Raw genomic sequence first — 23512 nt, 5'->3', positions numbered from 1 at the left:
TAAATAAATAAATAAGTAAAAATAAAACCTAACTACCCCCCACAAAAAAAGAAATTTAAGAAAAGGTGCGGAAGGTTTAGCTCAGTTGTGGAGTGTATGCTGAGCATGCAGGAGGTCCTGGGTTCAGTTCCCAGTACCTGCACTAAAACACACACAACATTAAAGCGACATGAGTATAGATCTGAGAGCCATGAGCTGGGTCCCAGCACTGAATGGGGTTATCACCAGCCCAGCGATTTCCCTGAGCCTTGGGCTCCTCCTCCTCCTCCCTTCTCCACCCCTTCCGCAGCACCATCCTTTGCCCTCCTGTCTTGACTTTGTTGCCCTTCACCTAACTGGACTCTACCAACTACACACTCCCATGTGGCAGCACATACTAAGTATCTTAATACATTATTTTATTTTTTAAATTGAAGTATAGTCAGTTACCACGTGCCAGTTTCTAGGGTACGACACAATGTTCCAGTCACGCATAGACATACATTTGACCCTTGCCTTGAAAATATATTCATTTTCATATTCTTTTTCTTAACACATTATTTTGTTTAGTCCTCACCAGTTATGAGCTGGAGAGCGTCAGCCCCACTTTTCAGCAGATACAACTGAGGCCGAGAGGCACTGGGCGCCGCGTCCAAGGCACTCTTCAGTGGTAGACTCGGGAGCTGAACCCGGATCCCCGCGATGTCCAGTGTGCTCTGGCTCTTCCTGAACTTGCCTTTCAGCTAGAACTATTTTGAGAAAGCCCCTCCCCAAACAAAGATTAAAACAGAAACGTCTATAATTATCAGTAATTGTTATCCTGGATCCAAGTTCTAATTCAAGGAGCAAGAAGACCTCAGCAAGAGCTGTCCTCATTGTCACAAACTTAATTATTGGGTAGAAATGTTGAGCGTTGCGGCTCAACAGAAGTATGAGATCCTTTCCCGGGAGTGCGTGCAAGGAAAGTGGGCTCTCTTCTGGGTCTGCCTCAAGTTTCCCCTGGGGCCTTGGGCAAGTGCTTTCAACACTGGTTAGTGTCCTGGGGTAAAAGATGACACAAGGAACCTACTTACGGCACTGCTTTGCCAGGACAACTGATTGTGTTTGTCAAGGGCTGTGGATGAGAGGAAGCACAATGTTTTATATGACAAACTGCACCGCACCTGGGGCAGTGGACTTGCGGGGACCTGGGAGGCAGCTGCATCTCTGTCCTGTCTCCTTATTTTAAGGTGGGAGGTGGGCGGCCACCAGCTCTTCCTACTCTGGCCAGAGGTTCTCCTGGAGCTCACGGAGCAGTTGGTGCTTTCCCACACCCTAAACACGCGGGCAAACACGACGAGGGCCAGGACTCTGTGGATATCTGCCATTCTCTCAACGCAGAGACACAGTGGTAAGGGACACTGAGTCTGAGCGTCACAACCGAGACACGGGGAGCGCCACTTTTCTTGACTTGATCCCAGTCCCTCTGAACTGTTGCTGTCGGGTCACAGGCAGGTAGCTCCCTGCGGAGCTGGGTTCCTCTACGGGTGAGATGCCGGCGTTCTCAGCGTATTGTTCACAGCTTTGCGTCAAGATTGCTTGGGTTGCAGAATTTTAAGAAATAAAATGATCTGAGTTGCTGATGCTGGAGTTGTGCCCGTTGAGGCGAGCGGGTCACCAACGGGTCACGGGGCTTCAAGGTAAATAGTGGCCTCGGGAGAAGGGCCTCCCCCCAGCAGACCCCTCATTTCTGCCGGTGACGCGTAGCCGCCTCGACTCCGCCTGGCCGCCGGGGTGGGAGGCCCCAGGCGGGAGCACCAGGCCCTCTGGGGCGCGATTCCGCCCCTGCCCAAGCGCCCGGGGAAGGGGGTGCACAGTGACAAAGGAATGGGGGCTGTAGAGAGCACGCGGCAGGCGGGGGGCGGGGGCGCGCGGCCGCGGAAGGAGGTGGCCGTGCGCCCCGCCCCGCACCCCGGCGCCTCGCGTGCTTAGTGTTGTGGGCCCGCCGCGCCCCTCCCCTCCCCCTCCCCCTCCCCGCCCTCCTATCCCCTCCCCTCCCTGTCTGCTGCGCCCCTCCCCTCCTCTCCCCGCCCCTGGGGCCCCGCCTCTCCCTGCCCCTCCCCGCGCCGCCGTCCCCTCCCCCGCGGCCCGGAGCGAGCGCCGCGCCAGCGCCACACGGCCCCGCCGCCGAGCGCGCCGACACGCCGAACAGGTGGCCGGAGGCTGCGGCGCCGCGCGGGCACAGGCGGGCGAGCCCCGGGCCAGGCCAGGAGAGGCGAGGGCGGCGGGCCGGGCATGCGAGCCGAGAGGGCCCCCGGCCCCGGCCCCTAGCCTCCGCCCGCGCCCGCCCCGCGCCCCGCGTGCAGCCGCCCCGGGCCCGGGCGCTCCGCTGCTCCGGCCGCGGTCACCGGGGGGGCGCGGGCCGGCCCGCGGCGGCCGCGGCGGCGGCATGAAAGTGACCGTGTGCTTCGGGAGGACCTGGGTGGTCGTGCCGTGCGGGGACGGCCGCATGAAAGTTTTCAGCCTCATCCAGCAAGCGGTGACCCGCTACCGGAAGGCCATCGCCAAGGTGAGGGGCCGGGGGCGCGCGGCGGAGGAGGGGGCGCCGGGATCAATATGGCGGAGGCCGGGCCCGGTAACTTTTCTGGCGGAGTAGTTCGTTCCCCGCGCCGGGAGTGGTTCGCTGGGGCCCCCGGGCGGGGGGCCCCTTCCCACTGGCTCGCAGGCGTCGCCGGAGCCCCGCACCTCGGTGCCCGAAGTCGGTCCCTGGGTGACGAGTTTCCCGGCCAGCACCTCTGCGTGGACCCGTCTGCTCCACGCGGAGCCCGAGTCTGGGGTTGAATAGATTTCCCTCTTTCCTCCCTCGCGGAGTGATAACATGGTCTGCTCTTAACTGCGTTCCTCTACAGCGTGTCAGAAGTGAAAAGGCGTTTTGTTAAATTGTTGTATCGTCTGTGTTTGTCTGACAACAGCCCACGCCTCCCAGATTTCTCCCAAGCACCTGAGGATAATTCCTTTTCCGGAGAGTAATGTCGGGTGGAAAGCACACTCACCTTTACAGTTTCCTTTTTGTCCCCGACGTTGGAGTGGTTTGGGTCCTGTGAGCTTTGGGGCCGCAAGTGAGGGGGACGGTGGCTTTGTCCGCCTGATTGAGTGTATACGGGGTGCTGGGGTGGTGTTCTCCAAAGTCTCTTTGAAATTTAAGAAGAAAAAAACTTTTTACACTATTGTTTTAAGTACAGAGAAAAAAATAGCATAAATTTGGCCTTTTTAAGTATAATCTTAGCGATGTTTAATTACCTGACAATGGTGGAAGATGTTGACCTTAATTAACTTTTAAAATGATACACTTGGTTAAAGTTTTTTTAGTGAAAATCAAATAAAATTTGTGGAAATTGGGCACCTGTTTATCTTGAACCTCTGTGGAGGGGGGAAACCCCCTGAACCTACATTTAGCATTTTAAAGGATTGGCAATTTGTGATTTGAATGTTCTGTGTCAATAATCGGGTTGCACATGACTCAGGAAACCAACACAATAAATCTTGAAAGGAAAGAGAAATACAGTAATGTATACTCTGCAGTGGCTCAAGTTTTCTTAGGGGCGGGAGTGATCCACATTTCTTTGCTTACATGCTTAATTTAAATCTTACTTGCTTAAAAATTAGTCATTTACATGTTTAAAATTAGTCACATATTGTTATGCGCTCGATGCATGTTGGTTGAACAGATTGTTTGGGAGACACAAACGTAGTTGTTTGATTGAGTCGTTTGTCCATTCCACAGGAATTCTCCAGCACTTACCGTGTCCAAGGCACTGCCCGGGGTGCTGGGCAGCCCCGGGAGAGTCTGGGAGAGAGGCTCCCTATGGACCTCCAGGTGAAGGTGGCCGGCCGCGCGGGTGGCGTGTGGCGGTGCAGTGGGAGCAGATGGCGCGGGGATGCCGGACAGACGGAGCAGAGAGGCCTCGGGGACAGGGCTGGACCTTGTTCTTAGGTATTAGCGGTACGGGTTTCACAGTGACCTGAGAGCGTGGCCGGCTTCCCGGGAGAAGAGCTCAGAGCCTCGTGTGGAAGGGTGGGTGAGAGAGTGATGGCCTGCTGCAGAGGGAGGAAGGAAGGGTGAATCTCAGAGTGACAGTGTTGTTGGAGTTGGATATAAACGATTCAGGGATGATTCAGGGGTTTCTAGAATTACTAAAATTCTCTTGAAGTGCAGCTCACAGGTCAGCAGGTACATTTTAAGATGGGTTTTGTGTTCTGCAGAGTAGTCACCGGCTCACAAGCCTGCTGCCTCTCAGACGGTCTTCCAGGTCCATTTGTAATTTTACCTCTGAAAAGACTAGGGAGTGGCTGAGATTAAACAGGAGTCACTCTGCCTTCTCCCACCCCCTTTAACATGAGTATGGAGCAAACACATAGTAACACTTATTCTTTTATTCTCTTATCTCTTCCTTACCCTTTACTGTTGAGTAGAACAAGATAAATTCTGTGTGAGGACCTGGATAGCTGTGGAGTGGCATTTGGTTGCTAGGTGACAGGTGCCATGACGAGCTCCCATCTGGTGGGGAAGATGGGGGAAGAGCATGCTTGTGGCTTTGTTTAAAAACCGACCAAGGTGAAAAGAGAAAAGACAAAAAGGAAAAGGGAAAGAAAGATCCCGAGCGTCTAAGCCTTTCTCTGCAGAGAGCATTTTGTGGTGTGGTGGGGCTAATTTTTTGACATTGTATTTGAGTGGTTTTCAGGTTAAACAAGTCAGTTCTTCTGGGCCGTGGAGTGGTATGACTTAATACCAGAAATGTTCTCAGGAAGCAGATATTTGAAGGCTTACACTTACTTGTAGCATTTTTTTCTTCCTCTAGTGAAAAAGGGTTTTCTGTTTGTGATCACTGATGGGTGCAAATGTTTTGGCTGTTGCTTCCCATCCTTGTCCAGACCGTCTCTAAGGAGGGTGCCCTGCTAGACTTCGAGGACCCGGGTACATGGACTTCTCTGTGGACGTGTCTGCAGCCCAGCTCCCCTGTGGTCCCTGGTGGACACAGGTGCAGGGTGCCACCTGCCCTGGCTTTGTGGTCTGGTGCCTTGCTTTCTCAGGGCTTTGATGGCCCCTTCTTAATTCTGAGGGGATCAGGGCAGGCCTGAGACTTCCCATTTTTCCTGCTGTGCATCCAAACTCTGGCTAGGAGAAAAATACGAAAATCTCCATGCTTGGTTTTTGGTTTGTTTTTTAAAAGATTGTTGATTTGTTGAATGGCTGCTGTACAAATCTCATGCTTTATGAAGAAATGTAAGACTGAATTCTTACACTCAAGAATGTAATCTAGGAGGCAGGGTGAGTATATTAGACTGTCAGTCACAGGAGAGCAGCATTGATCGGTAATAGGGTGGTGCAGACGAATAGCAGTTGCTTCTGGATTTCGGAGATGGGAGGGGTCATGGTGGCGACGGTGGGGGAATCTCATGTAATCACTAGGATTTGCCTTGTGCTTGGTAAGTGGGAAGACTGGCCTTGGTTTAGGGCAGTGCTTCCTAACTGGATGGTGGGGTGACCTCAAAAGGCACCTGCCTGGCTGAGGTGTTCTGGTTCTGTGGGTCAGCAGTGGGTCCAGGCGTGTGGATATGGAGAGTGTTCTGACAGGCGTTGCAGGAAGGGCAGTGGTCTGAATAAAGGTGGTTGGGCCCCAGGGCTCTTTGGCTCCTGTGGTGCCTTCGAGTCCGATGGTGGGGCAGGACCAAGCGGAGGAGGACGGGGAACACTGGGGCAGAGCTGGGGACTCCTGCCGTGTGCTGGTGCAGGAGGACAGGGCATTTGGGCGGGGCAGCAGGTGGACCAGCGCTCCTGCTCTTCAGCAGGGAGAGAAGTGAGGGAGGGGCGTGGCTCTTAGCTCACTCCCCATCCCCCACAGCCCTCTTCTGCGGGGGTTGGGGGTGCGACCTTTGGATTGGGTTTGAAGACCTAGGTGTTTTCACATTTGACCTTGCGCAAACCAGCCCTACAGAGCCACATTGTCTCATCTCCTAACCAGGTTGCTCCCTTGCAGGGTTAACGTGAGTCCTGAGTGGGGTGATGAACGGGGTCCCCTCAGTACTGCATGTGGATTTCTAATATGCTTTACTCACCACCCAGTTTTACTGCTTCTGAAACTCCCCAGTGGTCTCCTCTTCCTGTTTGGTCTTTGCTTAAGAAGGCACTGTGTAGCTGCACTAAAGAATGGGTAGAAATGCTAATCTTTGCCTAAGCAGCACCACAACCAGAAGAGCAAATTGTGTGTGTGTGGTGGGGGGCAGGGGACATAAAAGTCATGGATTTTGGCTCTAGGTTGATTTCTGGGCCTCTGTTGGGGCCACTGCTTCTGTCCTTCAAGTGTGGAAACCTTGAGTTATTTACTAGCAATTTGTTGTTATTTGAAAAACTTAAATTTATGGACAGTAACTTTTGAAAACGTGCTTTCCTTTTTGGGAGGGAGGGATGTTGATTACTAAAACCATATAAATCATGGCTTTTATGGAAAATCTTGTGGTTGGTGTGAGACTTTTTGTGAGCAGATGGATGACTGCATGTTGTTACACATTTACAAGCTTAAATGAAACTTTTAGGGACATAGTTATATTGTTGCAGAGTTTGAGTAACAGTATTTTTGAGTAGTGAAACGAAATAAAATTTATTATTTCATTAACCTTTTCCCGCCTTCCCTTTCAAAAAGGAAAAATACACGAAACGTGTTTGAAAGTCTGGCCTTTCTAAAATGCACATCTCCTCGAACTCTTCTACACCCGCTTTCCCTCAGCAGGGCCTGCCCCCTGCGCCCCCCCTCCCCCAGCCTGTCCCTCCCCAGACCCCACCCCTGCCCGCCTGGACCGCTGGCACTTGCTGCCTTTGCGCAGCATTTTCGGTTTCTTCCGCCTGGAACACGTGCTCCGTGTCTACTCGAGCCTAAGCCCGGCGCCGCGTGCCCAGACTGCCCGAGGTGCCCCTGCTTGGGGCTTCCCCGGGACCCCCCCCCCCTCCCCAGCGCCTGTGTGACCCCCGGGAACGGGCTGTGCTGTGGGCGCTTTGGGGCGCTGGATTCAGGACAGAACTGCCTCTCGGCCCGCAGGGGAGGTGCGCGCTTGAAGGCGGCGGCCCTGCCCGGCCTGGCGGGTAGTTGTCGGGGAGGCTGGGGTGCGCGCGGCGTGGGGGACACACATCACGCGCCTTCCCACGCGAAAAGCGCACTTTCACTTTGGAGACTACACAGTTTTAAGGACTTTAAGGTCTGGCATGTTCGGCATATTGGCACAAAGAGATTCCAACTCAAACTAGGATTTCGTGTGATTTTGGAGTCCCTGGAAGTTACTCTTTTGTGTCAGCTATTTTCAGGGAGTTCAGGCTGTTTTTCAGACCAGGCAGAGGGATTGCCTGGGGGTTTGCATTGGGCCTGGTTCAAGGGCAGGTGGCCAGGGCCGTGCAGGAATCTGGTCCTGAGACACCTGTGCTGGGTCTGGCGCTTCTCATCCTGTCAGTTGGGGCCCGTGGGTAAGTGCCAGGAGTGAACAGAGACGTTTAGGACCTGAGAGGGGGTGCCCTGGGCTCCTGCTGAACGTGGAGGAACTGGGCACGGAGGTGACATGCAAAGTCCCACTTGTGCAGACGCTCCATCTGTCCTGGGAGGTCTTTCCCTGCCAGTAGAGTTGGATGCAGGTGGGTGACAGTGAACACTTGAAAGGCGAGCAGAGCCCTTTGCATTTTTTTCAAGGATGGAAAGAAATGTGTAAAATTGGTCCAGGAAGGTGCTTCCCACAGGTGGGGGTGCTTTTCTGGGGGTGAGGCCCACACTGTGTGCTCTCCTGGGCCACCCACACAGCAGTCCTGGCTGCCACCAGGGTCACCGGCAGCAGAGCGGTGGCTCAATAAATTTATACCTTTTGCGTATTTTTGGTATTTTTTTCTGTTTTGCATGGAGAATAGAAAAACCTTTATGAAAAGAAGTGCAAAGTTCTGTGAACATGGTAGAAAGGTGACTGTCTTTTGTCTTTTGTCTTTTAGTCATTATTTTATCCTGTGAAAGTTGTTTTCCATTTGGAAGGATTATGTAAAAATGACTTTCCTCTGTAGCTGTGTCTTCCTGTGTGTGGCCTGCCGTCTTTATGTGGTTCATGAGACTAAATACTACTTTTGTTTATTCTTTTTTCCTCCATCAACTAATACTGGAAGTTAGAAATAAAATTTCAAGCTTCATTCTAAATGACTTGAAATGTGAATTACTTGTTTTTTCCTCTTAAAAATAGCCCCCCCATGCATGAGAAATGAAAACACGTGTCTACACAAAAACATGTGGATAGACGTTTGTAGCAACATTGTTCTTAATAGCCAGAAGACAGAACAACCCAAATGTCCATCAACTGAACAGAGTGTGGTCTATCTATACATTAGAATATTATTCAGCCAGGATGAAGCTCTGACCCGAGTGTTACCAAAGATGAACCTTGCAAACATGGTACTATGTGAAGGGAGCCAGTCATGAAGTCCATGTGCATGGAAGGTCCAGAACAGGGGAGTAGTGGTCGCCAGGGCTGAGGGTCGGGGGTAATGGTGAGTGACTGTTTATGGGGATGGGGTTGGTTTTCTGGTGATGAAAATCTTCTAAATTTAGACAGTGGTGATGCACTAAACATAATTGTATTGTACACTTTAAATGGGTAAATGTTATGTACATCAAGAAAGATGTTAAAAAGATAGACTACATTAGCTGTTGTGAACAAAGCCCCACTTTAAGGTGTTTTATGTGCCGAGAGTCCCATAAATTGTGTTTTTCTGTGTCAGAGATGCTCAAAAACCTCAGGTGAAGGCTGGCTACTTCTAGGAGTTTTCCATAGTGTGTGGACCTGCTTTCTTAAGCCGCCTGCCCTACCCCGTGCTGTGCAGTAAGCCTCTGAGTCCCCAGTCCCCCCGGCCCCTGTCAAGGCTTCACCAGCTAACCGTTCACCTATTCTGCCCTGTTCTCCCCAGCTGAGAGTCCTGCCTGCACAGCTACCAGCTGCCTTTGCAGTTGACCTGGACGCCCAGAGATGCCCACGGTGGAAGAGCTTTTCCAGCTTTTGGTTTTGGTCTGTAGTTTCAAGCTTTGGCAGATCCCACAAGCTCTGTGAGCGTCACTTTTCCCATCTTCATCTTCCCACATTCAGAGGTTCCGGGCTGGGCTCCCGCTGTCAGTCCCCCGAGCCACAGAAGCCTTGAGTCTGGTGGTTGGTCTTGGTAGCCTGGGCCGAGAGGCCTGGGTGCGTGCAGTGCCTTTGTTGACAGGAGAGCCCCCCCACTGTGGAATGTCCCCCTCATTCACCTCCTGTGCAGTGACGGGCGTGTCCCCGGGGCAGGCACACGCTGTCTGAAAGTTAGGCTGTCCGTCAGCATTCCTCGCTGTCTTTTAGGGTAAATTATATGCTCAGAAGTGACTTGTGGCCATTTCCGTTGTGAAGTGTAGCTAAATGTATGTGTGGCACTGCATGATCCGAGATGCATGGTGTGTGCACACACGCGCACATGCACATTCACACCTCCGTGTTCTTACGGCGGTACACATAAAGCGGTTTTAGAGATGACGGTCAAGTCGGGAAGTCCCCGTCTGTAAGGCTCTCAGCGCTCCGACACGGCGAGGCAGCCTTTGGGGCTTATTTTCTTCCTGGCAGTGGTTCTTCTGGTGGCTTGTGTTGCTTCCCTGCGGATTAGAGAGCGAATCTGTATGACAGAGTTTATGTTTCTGAAAAGTCCTCTTTGGGAAATTCTGTGATAAAAATCAATGTTTTCTATTCTATGCTTATTTCAGAAAACAACTCACTATATATCAGAAACCTAAAATTGCTAAACACTTAAATATGTTGTATTAACAGATCAAAACCACTGAAGAGAATACAGGTTTTGTGCAGCTGGCTGGTACGAGACTGGGTGTTTTGATCTAGTTCTTCAAAGTCTAAAGTAAAAAAAATGGGCAGTTTTCTCATGTTTGTGTTTTAATTTTTTTCTAAATCTAATATTAAAAATCAGAATTAAAAAATACACCATTTTCCAGGGAACACACGAAGGCATTTAAGGTGTGTAGCTTGTGACTCTGAAGTCCAGTGTGCAGAGTCCTGTGTGAAGAGCGGTTGGCCAGGCTTCTGCCCGGCAGGGCTGTGCCCTGAGCTGGGGTTCTCTCACGGCAGCCAGCAGCACCTGCAGAGGAGGGAGGTGGCATGTGCCGACCGCCACACAGCATGCGACTCATCACTGAATCCGCTGAAGCTGAATGTAGGATTTGGCACCTTTACCACTTTGTTAGAAAGCTGGAAAAAACCTTTCAGACAAACCAAGAGGACCTCTTAGTGAACGTGCGTCACTTGGATGGATGGCTGTTTAAGCAGCTGTATCTGGAAGGTGGAGGTTTTCAGCGTTTGTTCTGTCTGATGAATAGGAAATGGGTCATATTTTAAATTATGAAGCACATACTATTGGGGTTTTTTTTTTTTCAAGGTAACCTGGAAAGCTTATAAAACCCTGAAGTTTTTATGGTGGATTCAGGTTTATCTTCTGTATTTTGTGACTCACTTCTTAGCACACAGATGTTTGCAAACACACAATTAGCTGGAGGTGGAAAGTTTGGTGGTGGATCTCTCTCCTAGGAGGCAGGCATGTCCCGTGACACACTCTGGGCGGGGACGCAGAGGAGGAGTTTGCATCATTTGTCTGAGAGCAGGATCGGTAACTTCTGGAAGCCCAGGATCCTTGGCTTCTAAAACCACATCCTTCGTGGGATTGTTGAGAGTTTGAGGAGAGAAGGTGAAAAAGCATTGCAGGAGGTGAAACGGAGTAGATGTTAGCTGTACTGCTCCCTTGCTTTTTGCTGAGAATGCTTTTTCCAGTGAAGAAGTGCTTCTAAATTGCTTCTTCTCATCCTACTTAGAACTGCTCTAGATGTGGGAAATTGAATGTCTGGTGAAAAAGTTCTCCCTTCAACAATTCTCAGAAAGTCTCTCACAATGTAAGAAACAAAATCCCACTGATGTTGGTTTAATTGCTCCAAGGATGTCCACAGTGGAAGAACTTTTCTAGTGTTTGGTTTTGGACACAGTAGTTTTGAATTTTGGCCCATCCCACCAGCTCTGTGAGCCTCAGTTTTCTTGCCTGTAATTTGGGAATGTTTTTGTTTGTTGACAGTAATGGAGATCAAGGGATTTAATGTAGATAATTCTTCTGTCATATTATAGACTCTTAGTCAGTTTTAGCTCTTTTTCTTTCAAGTTTTACACGTAGATAAGGCCACTTTTAATGGCTAATTCTTAAAGGCAAATTGATTTTCATTTAAGATACCAGTTGTCATTTTTCAACATGACTTGTTAAAAGGGTTACCACTTTATTCTTAAAAGTACTCTAGAAATCCCAGTATTAGTACTTACTAATAAACCAGTTGGAAATAGGGAAAAAGAATGTTCTGATAAGCCAGTAGTTTGATTCTTCTGCAGATCGGGGGTGTGTCTGTCTTCTTAGCTGTGTGCCTTTCTCTGCTATTAGCCCTTGTGATTTTTATAAAACACTTGCAGGTGCTACACTGTTAGATGAATGGAGATTATGTGAAGTTTCTTTGCTCTATTTACCATATTTTAAAAGGCATTGGTTACACATTTTCCATTAAAAAAAAACTCTTGAAACTTGGAAAGAGCAGCACTAGAAGTTGTAAATACGATCGATATTTACACAGTGCACAGATATTTTAATTTAAAGACCCTTGGTGTTTATTAACTAGTGGGAGTTCTGAGAATCCCCTGAAGCTCAAAGAGATAATCTAAGTTATAAAATAAAACGAGAAAGCTGGCGTTTTTGTGACCTCTCTAAACCCTTATATAAGCCTCTATAATTCACGTGCCCGTAACACTTCTTTACGCCTCTCTGGATCTTCAAGACGGTGATTTTGAGGCAGCTACTTAGTCAGCGGTAAGTGAGCACAGAGCATAGGTAGGTACACTGATTCGACTTTTAATACCTTAGTTCAGCTAAAGACACCCAGTGCCAGTCAGCTGGAAGCTTCACCCAAGAACTGACCTGTTCATCGTCCGAGTGGGGAGTGGTGTCAGGGAGGCTTGCCCGGCTCTGGGTGTGGCCAGGCTGCGGAGTCAGGCCTGCCAGGTCATCACAGCCCACCATCTCTTATTCGCCTTTTCCCCACCACAGTATTGAGACTTGTTTTCCTCTCTTGGAGGACTTTAAACATCTTACTAATTAAAGCAGTGCTTCCTCCCTCTCAGCATATGTGTTTAGGGAAGTTGCTAAGTGGTGATTAAAATAATAAAGCTTATCTAGTTGTGCAAGACCCTGTTTGACTTTGATCCCTTCCAGTATTTGTTTGTAAACATTGTCTCACATGAGTGCCTTTGAAATCCAAAGCCTTTGTTTCATACAGGACGTGAGAGACATTCAGCGTGGGAGATTGAAATTTATTACCCTTCTCTTCCATTTGCAGCTTCTTGTGTTTCATGGTTTGTAGTGAAAGTGGTGAGTGGTGCCTTGCAGAACACTCCAGCATTTCATAACAAAACTGAAGAGAAATAACTCTGGGGGAGCTCCCCCCACCCTCCCTTTACTGAGGTGTAATTGACAAATAAAATTGTGAGATATTTAAAGTTTACGCCGTGGTTTGATATACATACACATTGCGCAGAGCTCCCCCCATCAAGTTAACACAGTCACCGCCTCCTGTATTTATTTGTTTTTGGTGAGAATATTTAAGTTTTACCCTTTTACCCGGGAGAGTTTTAGACAGAGCTTAGTCTGTTTTGACGGGTGGTTGGGGTGGGATTTTAGTCCAAAGCAGAGGCGTTTTGGGGACCGGGAGGGAAGCTGCTTCCTGTATTGATCTGGGGGAGTGGTACTTTCAGGTCTGTCTTTGCTTTCGGTGCAGAAAAGGTTTTCAGGTCAGGACAGGTGACGGGAAGCTCTTGCACAAGAGGTGCTGTATCAAGGGCATTACTTACCCGCCCTTCAGGTGGGGGAGTTGTTGAGAAAGTACCCTGCACATTGATACCCGTGGTGTCTTCTCGGCCCCAGCTGACCGAGGAGCTTCCGGTGGGGAGGAGGGGCACAGGAACCAGTGGTGTCTGCAGACGCCCTCTGTATCAAGAGTGAAGCATAGCGCCTTGGGGCGCTTTGTCTCGGGCCCTAAGCGCCGGGCTCAGCGCTCCAGGTGTGTTTGTGACTCCCAGGGAGTTGTTGGTGTGCCTGCAACCCCGAGCTTACGGGGGAGGACGCTCGGGCTGAGGAGGGCTAAGGAAGTGGCAGCAAGTTGTGCGTCTGCTGTGACCTCCGGCTGCGGAGCCGGCACTGGGGCTGCGGGCGACTCGCTGCCGTGGCCCCCGCGCTCTAGGCGGTTGCTGCTGCTCAGCGGAGGGAAACGAGGCCGGCCAGGCTCCCTCGCCGCCGGTGGGCAGGTGCGGGGTGACTCAGCAGTGTTGTCCTGCACGCGCGGCCCCCTGAATGGGGCCCGAGGTCGCGCGCTGCGCACGCGCGCCGGCACCCCGTGGGTGCACGTGGTGGGCCTGGGTGATAAGGGGAGGGGCTTCCCGCCGCCGTGCAGCCCGGGTCTTCCTCCGCGAGGGCACAGCGGAGGTACCCACGGCTCTGCCAGTCTTCTCCGGCCTGCCCGAGCCCGTGAGCCTGCTGGGCCTCGAGCCCCTGCAGTACCCTCGGGGTGAGGTGAACGGTGCCCGTCGGAGGAGAGAGCTGGGTTTCCGACGGGCCCCTGGGCTTAGGGAAGAAGTGCCCCTTCGGAGTCGGAGCTGGCCGGGTCACGGAGGCCTGGCGCCTGTGCGCTTGGCTGGACGTCGAAGCCCCTTGCTACTCAAGTGTGGTCTGAGGACTCGCAGCACTGGCCTCGCTCCTTGGAAGCTTGTTGGAGCCTTGGACCCCGCCCCAGACTCTCAGAAGATGCGTTTTAACCAGGTCCCCAGATGACTCCAGAGCAGTCGCTCTCCGCCCTGGCTGCGAGTAGGGGCACCCGATGCTCGGCCTCCCCTCAGGCGCGGGAAGCAGGTCTCCGGGGCGGGGTCGAGGGGTGGGGGGGTCCTGGGCCTGGTCTCAGTCCAGGTCCCAGTCCTTGTTCCAAGCTCCTCGAGCGCGTCCCCGTGCCGCCCGGGTGGAGGGCCGCTGGGTTAGCGCAGCCTCCCTCTCCGTGCTTGGGGTGGTTGTGTTGTGTGACGTGGGACCTGCCGCCTTGGAGCTGTGCGCGGAAATTTCCGGAACACGAGTTGAGAGGATCAGCCAGGGCGCTCACAGGTTGGCCACATTCATGACAGTAGCTCAGTCTTACACTTTCATTTCTGACTTTAAGTCACTCATTCCTCCTGCCTGTTCGGTTTGAGCTTTAGTTGTGGAAACACTTGACGGCGCCTGTGGTAGGTAACCTTGGTCTTAGCCGTTAGCTTTTCACAACGCCTGGTCTGAGTTCAGTGATGGAAATGAGTGAAAGGTCCAGGAGGAGCAGTAAAAAGACTGCACTGGAGTGGGGGGTGAGCAGGAGGAAAGGTCACACCAGTGACTCGCCCCAGTTGTGTGAGTGGGAGGAGGTCCTCTGGTGCCTGTGATGTGGAGAAACAGGAGAGCTCAGACTTGGGTTTGGGTAAGGAGGGCCTGTGGGCGGTGGACCGAATGCTCCTTCGGCTGCAGTTTCTTCCCCGGCTCGCTGGTGGCTGAGCCCCGTGTGCTGGGGAAACCGTGGGAGAGGAGGCGTAGGCACACCCACGGGGCAGGGGCTTCCTCTCCTCGCTGCACACTCTGCTGCCTGGGATATTCTCCTCCGACAGCCCGGTCCGCACAGCCCAGAGCCTGAGGCCGAGGGCAGACACGTGCCCCTGAACCTGAGCACTGTTGGAGGCGCTGCCTGCTGCACCCCCCCCCCCCCCCCCATCAGCTTTATTAACTTGCACGCGGCCTTGGTTTTGTTTTTCCTGGCGTCCTGGTTCCTGTCTCCCAGGTGTTTATATGTTTCCTTTGTTACTTGAAGTCAGGAAGAGGGGACAGATGCTCGAGCTGTCATTCTTCATGTGGGCCATCATCTGGACCATCTGCACGGGGGCCGGGCTCTTGGCATGCCTGCAGCCCTGGCCCTCTCCGCTCCCGGGGCCCCTGGGGCCGCTACTGTGAGGCTTGGGCACTCATGGTGTGACCGGCAAGAGGTGAGCAAGATGGGAAGCCATTTCCTCAAGGGTGCTTGAGAGCGGTAAAGTGCAGGTCTCCGTGAGGACATTTAAAACATTGTCTTCATGTATTCTGCAGCTCCAGGGACTTGCACTGAATCTTGCAGACCTGTTAGGAATTACTTTAGAGGCATGATGTGTCTGGGGACAGTGCTCATGTGAGAATTGTTTCTTATTGAGCAGTTTCAAATAGCACTTGACTGTAGGTTGGTTAGTAATAATGTTGTTTGAAATCTACGTATGTTTAGGTGTTGCTACATAACAGCACCCAGGATTTCATGGCTTCTTCAGTCAACGACTGATCACATCCCTTGATTTGGAGGGTTGGGAATCTGGGCGGGGCTCCACCCGGGGTTTCTCAGGGGCATTCCACCAGCAGGTGACCTGGGCTGGAGGGTCCTGGTTCGCTCCATCACGTGTCTGGCACTGGTTGGGGTGGTAGAAGCTGGGGTCTCCTGGGCCTGTTGACCAGAGCACCTGGTCGTCATGTCTCCCGCGTGCAGGGCTCAGGGCCTGGAGAGGATGTCCTAAGAGTCAAGAGAGGAGAGACTTCTCCAGGGACCTAGGCCTGGAGGCCAGCACAGAGTCATTACCCCTGTCTTCTCTGGGCCAGACCAGTCACGGAGCGGCCCAGATTCTGGGGTAGGGGACGCTGGCTCCGCTTGTCAAAGCCAGAGTGTCCAGAGGGGCTTGTGACCATCTTTATTCTGCTCTTGGGATGTGTGTGTGTGTGTGTGTGTGTGTGTGTGTGTGTGTGTGTGTGTGTGTTGCATCTAACATCAAACGTTTAGTCTTTTTAGTTTGTGTCATGTTTTAAAATTGTCCTTTTCTTGATCTGGGCACAGCAGTAAAATGTATGTTCTGAACTTTCAAGGCTGACAGACCTCAGAAGTAGTTTGAGTTCCTAACTCATGGTCTGACAGCTTTCCCAGGCTATGCTGCAGAAGGAGACTGATGAGAACACGTTAGGTTACACGGCAGCTTCTCTGAGAGGTTCAGGGCGGCTGCACCACTGTAGATGCCTTTCCTGGAATGGTGAAGTAGCCGTGTGCCCGCGAGTTCGTGTGCCGACGAGGCAGTGAAGTAATTTCATCCACCTGCTGATGAAGGCTGTGTAGAAGGCAACTCCTCCAGTGATTAGACTCCAGCTGATTAGAACTTGAGTATGAGTCTTACTTTTCTAAGTCAGAATTCTGCAAAATGGATTGAGTTTTGAACATCTGATAATATTTTGGATTATATGCCATTTGCCAAAAAAGTGTCATGTTTAAAGAGGTTATTTTTCTCATGTGGGTTTTGTTTGTTTTTTGGTGGAAGCTTATGGGTATTGCATCAGTAGGGTGTTTCATTTTAATCGGCTAAATTCTTCATGCTCAGCAGAGACAGGCAGACATTAGATGGGGTGATGGTGGCCACCCTCTGTGGCGTGGACTGAGGGTGGCGCTGGAGGTGGGAGACCCCCGTCCCCTGTGTGGTGTCTGTCCATCCCTGAGTGCCCCCATTGCGGGGGCATCTCCTTGTGCTTTTGGGTGATTAAATGAAGTTTTCAAGGGAGGTTTGACCATATGTTAAATTCACTTTACTCATGCGGTTGAGCGCCCAGCCTTTGGCCAGGGTGCAGTTCCACTGTAAGGCTCTAAATGTGGTTCATTCAGTTTTGCTTAAAATGAGATACTTGACGTGCAGTTGGTAGGTGTCAGGCTTTGGGAATGAAGCTGTCCAGCCACCGCTTGTCGAGGGTGTCTGCTGCTCACGCCCCCTCCCCCTTGTGTGGTGACCCCCACACGTTCCCAGCGGGGAGGCTCCCCCAGGACAGCTGTCATTACCACACTCTCCAGTCCGTGTGGTCCGCTGGCCCTTCCAGGTAAAAGTAACCTGTGTCGGCCTGAAAACTGGCCCTGCCCTCTTCCCCTTTGTCTCCAGCACGCCTCTCCAGGTCCTGACGGGTCACCTCTCCAGTCTCCCCAGAGTTGTGCTCTTTCCTGGCCACCTTCACTTCCTGCATGGCAGCCCCGGCCCGGAGTCGCTCTCACCTCGGCCCCTTCGTTCCTCCCTCTGTCCTGTGCCCAGAGCTATATGCCTTTTTGCTCAGAGGCAGAGGCTTGCGCTGTCCCAGGACAGACGGTCTCCCTTCCACCCCCCCAGGTGGCAGTCCCTCTGCCTGGCACCACGTGCCGCTGTGCGGCCCCGGGGACGTCTCCGTCACCACCCTCCCCTCCCCTCACCTACAACCCAGGGAGGGCCAAAAATAGACACGTCCAGTTACTGGGATATGAAGCATCACTGTGCACACATGTGCTTCTTGAAAGGAAGTGTATAATTTCTACTGTTATTACATGTTTTATTACTTGTAAATAAAATTGGATGCACTTTTAAGAAACATGGCTTGTGTGTCCCATTAGGAAGGATTTCTGGCGTGTTCCTTTTGCTCGTGGTGCAGGCCCCAGCCCCCACCTCCAGGAGGACTGCCGTCCCCGCTGACAGCTGTGGCTTGACACTCTGGGCTTACTGCGCTGAGATGTCACCATGAAGATTGCGTGGGACATGCAGGTTGCAGGTGGTGAATGGCTTTTCCGTAAAGTGTACAGAAGAGAGTGAAATTTATCCTTTGTGGAAAAACTGCATGACAACTGTGACTAATACTGGAGTTAATTAAGAAATAGTCCTGGTGGTGAGGAGCCAGACTTCTTTGTCTTTTGTAACTGAACCTGAGTGGGTATTCAGGTGTGTGTTTGGCATTTGCTGTCCTCTGGGGCGTGGAGTCTGCCTGGCGTTGGTGATAGGGCAGGCGCTGCCGTGCTAATGACAGTGTCTGGATCAAGTGCGGGAAGCGAGCTGGTGGCTTGAGCTGGGTATGTGGGACACTCCTGTTTCCTTACTTCCTTCTAAGGGTTGGCAAGACTGTTCGGGCTCCGTTCTGTCAGGACTGTCCTCGGCCCTGTGCTGGACACAGTGGGAGGTGCGTCGGAGTGAGAGCAGCAGGGTGCCTTCCACGTGGCTGAGCCTCTGTCTTGGTGGGTCACCGGGGCGGCTGGACGGTGGGTGAGTTGGGGGCAGTTAGACAGCAGACCCGGGCAGTTAGGTGAAGCTGTCAGGCTGAGGCCTCGGAGCCGTCCATGTGTAGCCCCGGACGGTGTCTTGGATCTACCAGCTCGGTCCTGTCCGTGTGTTGGGTCCTGACGGGTGAAGTGTGCTGACCTGTCCCCGGCGCTGCTCTCTCCCCCAGGAGCTAGAGCGGTTCTCCAGAGGATCGTGTCCTCCCACCACAGCCCCACGGTGGCTCCCAGCACACCTTCTGGAGGGAAGTGCGGCGGGCTGTGGGCCCCGTGGCACCATCAGTGCTCGGGGGCGCCGGCTGTGGCGGCAGCAGGCTCAGGGTCTTGGCAGCTTTGCAGGGGGTAGGTTTGGAGGTGGAGCCGGGAGGGGACGTGTCCGCCGGGCTGTCAGGGCTGCCCGGGCTCAGCTCAGGGCACCCTGAACTGGCAGGTGGTCTCCTGCGTGACAGGTGCTCATTCTGAGCGGCGTAGGACCTCATAAAGTGGGCATGTCTGGCCAGATTTAGGAATGATCTCACAGGAAAAGAGCTGTTTTGTGTTGACCGACTAAATGGAGGAGCAGCATTTTGAAGGAGAATTAGGCCCCCGGTTCCTTCCAGTAGAATGATTTTCTGTTCTGTGATGCTCTCAAACTGTCAGCCAGAGTGTGTGTGTGACTAGGTGGTGTGTGTGCCCCTGCGCACGTGTGGGTCCATGTGCACCATGTCTGCGTCTGTGGGAGGTGGGGCGGGGGTGGTTCCTGGACTGGGTGAGCTCTCTAGTGAAGACTTGGGATTTATTTTACAGTCAGAGGCTGTCTCTTGGTGTCTCCCAGGTAATAAATGATTCTCTTATGCAATTCAATGGATGAAAGAAATGCAGTTTCTGTTTGGCTCATTAAATCTTTAAAAATTCATTTATACTAGAGTATGTTGCTGGAATATTTAGAAAAGAGGTTTATAGTAAAACTTCAGTTTTTTCCCATTTTGTTTATATTCATTCAGCTATAACTTGATTTTCCCTGTTTCACATACAGACTTCTCATTTACTTAAACTGCTGCATTGCATGAATGCTGGCTCTGCCACAGGGCAGCTCTGGGGACGTGGGGTGGGGCGGAGGGGGCGCGCAGAGCCTCCCCGTCCCCACCGCCACTCAGCTGATCCACGTGGGTGCTCTGCTCTTGCCAGGGAAGTAGTTTCAGACTCTTACCCTCTTGTTTGCGAATCAGCTCCGTTACTGAGCGTGGCTCCTTGGGGATCTGACTGGTAAATTAGCGCTGACGGAGGAAGTGGGAGACAATGCACCAGTGTTTTATTTAAACAAACACATGCTACAGTGTATTTTATTGGATTTTGTCCTTTGAATGAGAACACCAGGAGTAATCCTATTACAGCCTAGAAACTGCTTGCTCCGCCAGATTACAGGCTTCAGGCTGTGCTGCCAAGTCTTTGAGAGCACATAAGTCTTTAATAAACAGGGCCGTTTCCAGGTTCATCAATAATTAACCGGGGATATGACAAGTTTATCCCAGCCCAGCGCTGCGGCGTGTGAGCCGCCTGCCCCCGCAGACGAAATCTGCCTGTCGTTAATGTACGGATGATATTGTAGAACATAAGAAGTCACTGAGAATCCTGCCAACCAGAATAGTCTAAAATCTGAGTACTTCTTCTCAGTCTGAGTTTCTGTAGGTTTGTGTGTATATAAACGTAGATGCCTTTTAAAAATAGTTGAAATCATGTTGCATGATCGTTACTACTTATTTCACGTGATAGATTAACGTTTGCCCATGTCCTTCAAAAAACGGTCATAATGTTAAAGGCCATATGGCGTTTCCCTGTGTGGATATGTACATACTTATCTAGATATCTGCCTGTTGTTGGCAATTTGTTACCCTGTTTTTCACCACTTAAAAATATTGTAACCATTTTAGCACATAAAAGTTAGTCCAGCTTGGATTATTCATTTAAATTAGGTGTGTAGTGACTGGGTGGGGAGCCCTGAGCTTCAGTGTACGCGTTTTGCCATGTGCCGCTGCACGCCTGACTGGCCCGGGAGGGTCTTCCTGCCTCCTCCAGGGAGACCTCTCGGGTCGGTGGGTGCACTTGCATCCACAGCTGTGAGTCCCTGGGCCCAGGAATGAGGGCTGCAGCCTCCTTTTGATAGTCTGTCCGCTGGGCTGTAATACCGGCACCCCCTCTTGGGAGATTAAATGAGAGACGTGTGTGAAGGGCGTGGCGTGCAGGCTGCCCAGCGCAGGCGTTTGGTGCTTGGCAGTTGTGGCGCGGGCGACGGAGCTTATGGCCAGGGTGTTGATTCTCCTGTGTTAATGGAGCCGAGCAGTGGCTTTGGAGATGGACAGTAACCACATCAACTTGTCACCCACTTTCAGAGAGACACACAAAGTGCTTCCTTGAACTGGGATTCTGTGTAAAACAGTTTGGCAGCCAATGTCTCGTATTAAAAAAAAACAAAAAGACCCAACACAACTCTTTTTTTCCTGAGGACGCTGTGTGGGTGGAATGCATCGGTGTCCTCGTGCCTAGATGATGGTCCACCGCGCCTTACGGACCCTGCAGGCATTAGTCTGCACAGCAGGTGCCCCTCTGCTCTGTGCTTTGGGTGACATTTTGGGGCCACATTTCCCACAACGTTCCCTCCAGTCTGACAGGGTTATGATGGTGACATCTGTCTTTTCTCCACTTAAGGACGCATGCATGTCCTCTGCCTCTGTGTCGTCTCCCAGGATCCCTTCCATGTTGACCGAGTGCAGGGATGCTGAGGTCATGCTAAGGTCTGCACCGTGATTCCTCCCGCTGCCTGCGCGCTCCCAGACCTCACGTGGGCCAGTGATCAGGTCCTCTGGCCCTGGCCGTCCATGACAGCTCTCCTCTGCCCGCTCCCCTTCTCAGGGAGGTGGCTGTGTGAGCAACATGCTGTCTTTTGTTAAGATTCTGCTGTTGGAATCGTAACTGTTTTGTCCTTTTCTTTTGAGTGTCACGTTCCCGTTGTACGTGAAGGCGTGTCCTCGTTACCTGCTGCGTTTGGGTGAGTCTGTGCTGGTTTAGCACTGGTCTTAGGAGCTAGGTTTTATCTTTGTGTTCTGGATTTGCATAATGGATTTATAGGGATTTGCGTTAGGTTTCCAGGATTGAAAGAGTTGTGAGAGACCTAGTGGTTTTCAGGTCCCTGACTCCGGGCTGGGTGTGGTGCTGGTTTTCAGACTGCTTGCTTTCGAGAGCATTTCCCAAGCCTTGCAGCCCCATGTCCCGGTTTTGGTGTCTGATCCTTCTGAAGTAGGGATGCACAGTAGTCACTTCTTTCTTCACTGAAGTCTCATGACAGTCTCGGACTTTTGGAGACAAATCTGTATGTGCATTTCGGGAAACAAGTGTGCACAGGATCCTAGTGTGTGAAGTGGCAGGGAGTGTGAGCAGTGGGTGGATTCTGGGTGGATGTTGGAGCTGACGGGCGTGGCTCTCCCGCTGTCCCTCTCTCTGGCCAGCACCTCCATTCCTCTCTAATCCCCGAAGGTAACAAGACACCTCTGTCTGTCATTCCTTCCTGTTGCCCGCCCCCCGGGTGGCAGTGGTGTTGCCTGCTTTCGGAATGTCAGGACTTCACCGCCCCTCGGAGCCACTCGCATCCCCCTCTGAGGCTCTCACCAGTCGGGGTGGGTGTTTGGGCTCGTCCAGCATCAGATGCTCTGTCGTCACTTGGCCACTTTTCGTGAGTGATGGTGGGTCAGCACTTTGGCCAGAAGAAGTGGTCGACAGACGGAGTCAGTTGGGTTGTCCTTAAGCTGCTACAGAAGAATGGATTTCAAAGTGCAAAGTTAAGGAAATAAGGGGCAGACGATTAAAATCAGGGATTTAGATTTCTGGGGTTTCAGAAGCATAACTGTGTGATGCTTGTGCAAGTTTTTGGAGATTGAGGTTGTTTGCGATTTGAAAAACCATTCATTTTTAAAAGGCTAAAATCATTCCTCATTCCTCACTTGTGTGTTTAAGTAAAAATGTTCCCTAACATCCCAGGTGGCTCGACTCTGGACTGGAGGATCAGCCGCTCCCCCGAGAGTACTGGCCGGTACTTTCCCCATAAGAGTCTGTAGAACTGCAGTGCCTTGTCTAGCATGAGACAGCTTAGTATTTGTTCCTATAAATTAATTTAAATTCCAATATCCACTGTAACCATTTCCAGGAGTTATAAGGCAGTGAGGAAACTTAGTTGGTGATTCGATTTCTGGAACCAGCTTTCCAAAGAGGACATGAAGGCGAAGTCTGAGGAGTGGGGACCAGTGAAGGTCCTGTTGTGCTGCATTTATTAGGAGGGTTTCACGCCCATGAACAGTTACGTTCCTACTCGACAGTGCGGGAAGTTCGGGATGCCTCCCCAGTTCCACAAGAGTACGTAGGGGAGACAGGGAAAGAAAAGGGAGGAGAGTCTTTGAAAAGTACATTTGGAAACACCAGGAGCCGGTTCTCTCCGCCGAGACCTGCTCTTCTGTTAACACCCAGGTCTCTGTCGGGACGTCCTGCAGCACCTGGGCCCTTTTCTCCCGCCGTTCCGCGGCGGGGCGGAGGGTGGGGTAGGGTTTTCTGTGACTTTTAGGTCTTGCTATTTATGTTGTATGGCTTGGGCTACTATTAACTTTTTGGAATCCTTGCTTTAAATATTAAGAGGGTGGTTATAAGAAGTGTAGTGCTCTCAGGAACCACTTATGAGGTGCACATTTTACATTCAGTAAATATGCTTCCAAGTGGTTAAAGAATGCACTGAATGATTGGGAAACATACTAAACCAATAACAATACTTGCTTTAGAGTGATGGAGTATGGTGGCTTTCTTTTTTTCCCTTAGATTTTTATAGTGTGATTGGTTATGTTTTTGTGATATAGTAAAGCTCTTTACTCTTATTTTCAGTGTGCAAAAGGATTTATTATAGTCTTAAATAATATACACCCTGAGGCAATATTCCGCATAAAAATTAAAGTCTGTCAAATACCTAAGAGTTCAAATAAATGTACTTTAGAGAGAATATTTAGAAACCAAAATTTTTAGATGGGACTTATATCAGTTAATTTGTTATATTCCCCAAATTAATTCTTTTTGCCTGTTGTCCCTTGGATTAAAATAAGTTCACCTTGATCCATCAAACCTTAAGGTTTAGCACTCTGACAAAGGTGGTATCTTAAAAGGTGTTTTAAGCTAAACAATGTTTAGATGCTTACTTTTAGTCCTCCTTGGAATCAAGCTGGCGTATGGGGCAAACAAGTTGCCCTTTGTGAGCTGTCGTGTGAAGGGACAGTGCTGCCGTGCCGGGGGGT

General features: G+C 51.3%; 1 protein-coding gene across 1 annotated transcript in view; it reads left to right on the top strand.

Annotated features, from left to right (window-relative positions):
* The first annotated feature begins 2212 nt into the window (after window positions 1-2212).
* Window positions 2213-23512, top strand: part of LOC116277073 (partitioning defective 3 homolog) — a 117846-nt gene continuing 96546 nt past the window's right edge. The window contains exon 1 of the mRNA XM_072955214.1: window positions 2213-2527. Within this exon, the coding sequence (XP_072811315.1) occupies window positions 2408-2527 (120 nt within the window). The 5' untranslated portion in view covers window positions 2213-2407. The remainder of the gene's footprint in view (window positions 2528-23512) is intronic.

This window comes from Vicugna pacos, chromosome 35 (genome assembly GCF_048564905.1).
Source record: "Vicugna pacos chromosome 35, VicPac4, whole genome shotgun sequence".
In the NCBI taxonomy this organism is placed as follows: Eukaryota; Metazoa; Chordata; class Mammalia; order Artiodactyla; family Camelidae; genus Vicugna; species Vicugna pacos.
Note: the sequence above shows the minus strand (reverse complement) of the source record. Positions and strands in the feature narration are given on the sequence as shown.